Source organism: Quercus lobata, chromosome 12, assembly GCF_001633185.2.
Source record: "Quercus lobata isolate SW786 chromosome 12, ValleyOak3.0 Primary Assembly, whole genome shotgun sequence".
Taxonomy (NCBI): Eukaryota; Viridiplantae; Streptophyta; class Magnoliopsida; order Fagales; family Fagaceae; genus Quercus; species Quercus lobata.
In genome coordinates this window covers 7,123,780-7,130,354 of record NC_044915.1, presented here as the reverse complement: position 1 = coordinate 7,130,354, position 6,575 = coordinate 7,123,780, and the positions used below count along the sequence as shown (strand labels likewise).

At 33.4% G+C, this 6,575-nt stretch overlaps 1 protein-coding gene across 1 annotated transcript; it reads right to left on the bottom strand.

The window, feature by feature from the left end:
- Positions 1–1,356: 1,356 nt before the first annotated feature.
- Positions 1,357–4,339, bottom strand: LOC115969878 (WEB family protein At3g51220-like). Its single transcript, XM_031089513.1, has 2 exons — positions 4,141–4,339; positions 1,357–1,886 (listed from the first exon to the last, which is right to left on the bottom strand). The coding sequence occupies exons 1-2, from the start codon at positions 4,285–4,287 to the stop codon at positions 1,410–1,412; spliced, it is 624 nt and encodes a 207-aa protein (XP_030945373.1). The 5' UTR covers positions 4,288–4,339; the 3' UTR covers positions 1,357–1,409.
- Between the last annotated feature and the right edge of the window lie 2,236 nt (positions 4,340–6,575).

The window sequence follows — 6,575 nt, the reverse complement described above, 5'->3', positions numbered from 1 at the left end:
AGGATGCGAAAAATGATATATGCTAAATTTTACCATCAACACACAAAAAAAGCCAATGCATCAAAGATTTCAAATGGTAAAATTTTTGACACACAACTATAGTGAGCTGTTATTAATAACAACTCACTATAGCATAAATCTTAAACGAAAAAATTATATTTTATTCCAACGGTCACTTTTCCCTTTCTTTTTTTTTTTTTTTTATATTTTTCTCTTCTTTCTTCTCTCTCCTCTCTCACTTTCCTCTTCTCTCTTTCCCGTAGCTTCTGTTTCTCTCAATTTCATGGTTTGAGCTCCTCCCCTCCAAGGTTCGTTGGTCAAAACTTCAAAACCTAAATGCCATTGGAGAATAAATCCTCTTCGCCTTCGGAGTGTTGCCGTTGATATGGAGGTAGAGCTTGACGATGGGGTGATTGGGTTTGTGGGTCTGGGTTCACGAGTCTCTGACCGGCGTGGGCATCAGTGTTGAGGGTAGATTAGCGTGGGTCATCGGCTAAGAGTTCGACATGGGTCTTTGATCGGCGTGGGTCATCAAGTTGATGTGCTTTTGGTCTCTCTCGATGGTTGTTTTTCTTTTTCCTTTTCCGATTTTGGTGGTGATGAGGTTGTGGGTTTGTGATTTGGTTGTGATTTTGAAGGGTTGTTTTTCCTTTTCTTTTTCCAGTTGTTGGTGGCGAATGGTGATAAGGTTGTGGGTTTGGATTTGTGAATTGGTTATGATTTTGGTGGTTGGTGGTCATGGTTATGGGTGGTGGTGACAATGGCAATTGTTGTAGCTGTGGTGGCGCCAGCGGGTGGTTTTATTTATTTTTTTGTTTTCGATAGTGGTGGCCGGCAGCAGCTAGCCGTGGGTGTGGGTTTGCAAAGAAAGTGGTGGTTTTCAGAGAAAGGGAGAAACATATAATAAAAAAAACAATATTTAAATGAAGTGCTAAAAGCATTGGTTTAGGAACTATTTTTAAAAACATATTACAGGAAAATAATAAAGTAATTAATTTTTCTAAAAACTTTTTATATTTCTCATAAAAGTAGTGTTAAAACTTTCATAATATGGTTAATTAGCAATTGTCTTAAGGACACCCATTAACATGATATAAAAAAAAATAAAAAAAAATAAAAAAAAATAAAAAAAAAGGAACAACAAAGGAGAGAGAAGTATGCAACAAGAAGAAGTACATTGTGGAATATAGAGATCTCTGATTATTTCCTTTCAATCAAATTACTTAGTAAAATCTTCCCAAAAAAAAAAAAAAAAGACTAGGTAAAAACAAAAAATAATATTTTTCTATAGACTATAATTCTTTTGTATACTAACATGACAAGCTTAAATCGCTTTAACGTAGCAAAAATGCTCCATACTCCAACTCAAATAACATCTGTGAATGAAATTTGTTTAGAATTTTGCTTATTCAGGGAGACTCACCTTCGTGGGCTCCCTTCTTTTTTGAAAAAAGCCATCCTATAAGTGGTATTAATGGCTTCTTCTTCTTTGTCTTCTTAACAGAAGGAGATCTCTCTGGTACTTCATCTTTATTGATAATAACTTGAGCCAATGAAGGAGGGCTGGCAAACTTCACATATCTCTTTTTTTGAAATTCCTTTGCTTCTTCATTTTGTATATTGATGTCCACTTTTGTTGCATTTTCAATGAATTTGAGGTCTTCGAGGTTAGGATCAACTGGCTCTTTTTGGAATTCTAATGTCTTCAACTCTTGTAGCTCTTTCTTTGATTGCTCAAGCTCTTCTCTAAGAGAATTTATGCAATTTGCCATTAAGCTACCTTCTTCTTTGGCTTTTTGAAGGCTTTGCTTTGTTTCTTCAAGCTCAGCTGTTAAGGCCCCAATTCTGGATTGAGCTTGCCCAGTTTCACGTGCTCCAGCTTGCATCTAAAAGAGAAATGTACATTAAAGTGCAAAGTGCATATTTTTCATTTTGAAGAATGATACTTCAAATTTTCAGTCCCCCCTTTTCACTCTAAACATTCATCCCATTCATAATATTCACAACAATCAATTTGCTCTGATTGACACATCAATTTGAAAGAATCATATCAATGTGCCACATGCTGTCTAAATCGAATGTTAAATGAGATAAAACTTGAGTATAATTATGAAATTACATTCATCACTCATCAGTTGCAATAAAAAATACAATTCCCACTAATTTAACTGTCAATTTAGAGTATCTAGGATATATCGATACAATAATTTCCAATTTAGGTATCAATCAAGTAAATTAATAGTTTAAAGGGATATTGTAAATTATATAAAAGTTTAAAGTAGTAAAGTGTAATTTGACCTATGTATGTATTATTATAAATTTAACACAGTTTCCTTATTTCAATTTAAAAAAGAGTTATGTTTCTCAAAAAAAAAATTAATAATAATTTAAAAGAGAGTTAAAAGGCACAAGTAGTCCAATTCTCATCTTTGATCTCAAAGTTACTAATGAAAGGAAGAGACCAGAAAAGTTAGTTTCCGATCCATCTAAGGTTGGTTTTTACTTTGTGAATTTCCTTTCATCTAGAGGAGATTTCCACTTTGTGAGACAGTCAGTGCGAATTTAAGACCTCTTTTATTGAATCACTAGCTAAAACATTTTTATTTTTTTTTGTAATTCCTTTTGTAGGGTATATATTCTATAGAATCATGTTTTTATGTTCAAAATGTAGCTTCCTTCACTTGCTTCACAATGTGATTGCAAGGAGAAATCATTAACGCATGGAAGGGGCCCATTTTTTTTTTTTTTCTTTTTTGGTGAAAAAAGGGGCCCATTTTTCAAAACCACAGTATTTTAATTATTATTTTTTTGATTGGGGTAAGGCAGAATGTTTTTCATTTTGCTTGAAAAGTAAGTGAAATTTTTTAGATTTTATGATATATGATTAAAATAATATCACGAAGAAAATGTTCCTGATTGGCTGATTCAATTAATTTTATAGATTTGATCATAAATATTAATTAAATACTATCTTTCATATAAAATTGAAATTAGTTATATATGTGTAATTGAAAATTTTATAAATTTATATAAAAATTTGAATTTAAATTGAGTATTTATATGATATGTGTAATATAACATTTAGTTCTATTCACGTTTTATGAGATAATTTTTTGCTTGATTAAATCTTTTGACCTCTTATTTGAATTTTTACTTCGAATAATAACTTCAATTACCGCACTAAAAACCTTGTGAAATACATTAGATGCCTAGCATATTGGAGTACAACAATTATTAGACCCACAAGTAATAAAATAGTATACTAACCAAGAATCGTTTTAGAAAATTATCATTTCAATCAATCTCTTAAAAAAATCAACTCTTCTTAATTGACATATTTGTGAATTTGCATTACTTCCTACTCCAAATATCAACAAAATACTAGAAAATAAGGGGAAATCAATAAATATATTAAAGAAAAAAATTGATTACTCAATAAAATTACAAAAACTAAGCATATTGAACACATACAACAAAACCTAAAATTCGCTAAACAACATTTTAATACTTATACAAAATATGTATTTTATTTTGGATTTCACAAAAAAAAGAAAAGAAAAGTTTAGCCTCATGCCTTGAATATAATTTTATACGTAACCACTAAGTTTTTTAAAAGTCTAATTTGCTTCACCCTCCCTTAAAAGTTATGATGACATTTGAGTGGAGCTTGTAGTGTACTTTTATATTATAACCTCTTTCATTCTCCCTTGAATGTGTGCATATTTGTTTCTTAAAAAATAAAGTTTTTTCAAAGGATCCAGTGGATAATGATAAGTACAGCAACATATAGCATCATAATTTATAGCAACTAATTCAAATAAAAATATCAATAACTTTTGTTTATTTTTCTCTAAAAAAAATAACTTCTGTTTATATTTAGAATTTCAAACTCTTTATGTTTATCTAAAACGCTTCATATGTACAAATGAGTTCAATATAAATAAATTCAAAGGGCCTTCACTGTATATTTTGGTAAGGCAGTACAAAATCAATACACTTTATTATCTGACTTTACATTTGGAGATGAATTTATAGTTTTTGAAAGGTCAAGCTCCTAATTAAAAGTTTTAATTTCAATAAATAATTCATTCATATAGATTACTAAAACAAATATTAGAGGAGGAGATGAGTAGAGAGGACCTCTTTGAGCTTGTTGGCGTAGATTTCCCCAGCTAAAACTCTTTCCCCGAACAACATTACTGCTTCTTTAACTGACTTGAAAGGCGCTCGCGTGTCAATCTCTGCTCGTCCCATGACCACTACTCCACTCTCTTCGCTATGATCCATTTTTTAGCACTCCACTCTCTTCGCTATGAATGAATGAAGTAGCAGCGATAAGGTTCTCCTTTTAATACAGTGTACAGAGTTACTAAAAGTAAAGACTATGAGCTAGCTCGACTTAGTGGTCGTTGCTAATGGGGGCTGGTGTGGTTTTTCTTAATTTGCTTGCTTAATCAAAACATGGGGCTTCGTTTTCTTCGCGTCCACTTCACTAGAATGCTGTTAATTGAAGTTGACATGAGTTGTTGGAACTATCTTGATTCCGTTAGTTCTATGTGAAAGCACCCCGTGGCTTGATTAAGACTTGCCTACTTTGTAGTGGACAACTCACCCCATGCCCATGGGCTCCATCACAGCTCAAGTGGGGCTCAGCTTCGTGATTATCGCGTCAAGAACTGTGAACATAGGTCCGACCTCATTTGTTTTGGGTTATATCAAATTAGTAGGCCCAAATCACTGAAGGCTCAAAAAGGTCTCAACGGCAACAAGTTTTGTCATAACAACAGCCCAATCAACAGACCCAACATCCTTTCGGAAGGCTCAATCAGCAGCCCAACCTTGCAAAGGAGTATCTATCACAATTTGAGGGATTGAGATCGGGCACAATAGTTCTCAATGACTGAGATTGTGAGATAAAAAAAGTAACTTTCAATCTTAACCGTTGAATAAATTAAGTGAGAAAAAAAAAAGTGAAAGTTTTTAGAGAAATAGGAATTGCAATATCCTAGCAATTGCACCTAATCCAAATCTCAATATGAATCCACAGAAGTAGGGTTTGAAAGGGAAGATGGAAGAGTTTGAGCATGTGATATTATATTGCTACCACACTTTTTAGGTGAGATGAATTTGCAAGGAAACGCATATACCCCAAAAGGGTGGAAGCTAGTCTGTTATAAGGTGCATGACATGTTTATTTCCTTGTCTCGTTAAGCAAATCACCCACCAAGTTGTTGGGAAAACATATGGAAAACATAGTTTTGTATCTTATACAAAAACACGCAGCAGAAATAATAACAGATTTACTTCATTCATGTGAGATAACATGGAACATCTAGATATTAGAAACAAAGAAGGCGTACCTTGATGCAGTGAAATTTAAAACAATGGAAGATTGAACTTGGAAAGACTTTTAATCTTCACCCCAATTCCACAATATGTCCAAGATGTGCGATCTCTCAATCAGTTCTATACATACTTGTTCAAGAGAATAACAAAAGTGTCTTGAGAAAGACTGCATGTTTCTCTTTTAATCATACATATATATGTCTATCTACACTTGGCAGATACTTTATTTAATAACTCTTATTAAATAAATAATTGATTATCTAATTGGATTAGCTTTTTGAACCAGCCCAATTGGGTTTCAGTGTGTGGCTTTGAGTGGAACCAAAAGGGACAAATAAAGCTCTAACTCCAATGGGCTTTGAGTTTATCTGTCAACTTTTGACAAGTCCAAAGTTACCATAAATTATATTTAGGTTACATTTGTTTTGGGTGTAAATGATTTCTGAAATTCATTTTACACCTAGCAGCATGTTTGGGTGCACATGTAAAATAAAGTTTTCCAGAAAATGAATAATTTTGACAGTAAAATAAGGCCATTGACTCGGAAAATTATTTACGTTTTACCTTCAAATCATTTTCGGATTCACAGACATCCAAAGAAAGAGAGAGAAAGAGTAAGAAGAGAGAGTAGAGAGAGTGAGCTAGATCGCGCCCCAACCCCAGACGTGCCGGTGAGATCATGCCTTCGAGATCGCGCGTCCTCCTCTAGGTCAGATCATCACCACCGAGATCATCCTGTCAAGATCGCGTTGGTGAGATTACGCCTTTGATTTTTGAACCAGGTCTAATCGTCACCGCCACCCTCTAGATCGCCTCGTCATTCGCCACTCGCTAATTTGCTTTCTCTCTTTGATCTCTGATTTTTTTTTTGTTGTTGTTGTGGTGGTGATTTTGTGGTTTTTGTGTTGTGTGGTGATGGGTTTTGTGTTGATAATGGTGGATTTTCTGTAGGTGCTGGTGTGTGGGTGGTGGTGGATTTTCTAATATAAAATTTATTTGGAAGCTGAGAAAATGGCTGAGAAAATGTGAAGATTTTGTAGGAAAATAGCATTTTCAGAATGTTACCAAACACTGAAAATCGTTTTCTGAACTATTTTCCATTACACACCCAAACGCTCAAATTTTCATTTCTTTACAAGAATTCATTTTCTCCTGCATTCATATTACACTCGGAATTCGATTTACATCGAACCAAATGCAGCCTTAATACAACTATATAAATATAATTA

What these genes read in the sequence shown, in the direction of transcription:
- LOC115969878 (XM_031089513.1), bottom strand. Translation starts at nt 4,287, where the DNA reads ATGGATCATAGCGAAGAGAGTGGAGTAGTGGTCATGGGACGAGCAGAG. An exon ending in ACGCCAACAAGCTCAAAGAG is followed by an intron (nt 1,887 to 4,140) that starts GTCCTCTCTACT and finishes TTTCTCTTTTAG; the next exon opens with ATGCAAGCTGGAGCACGTGA.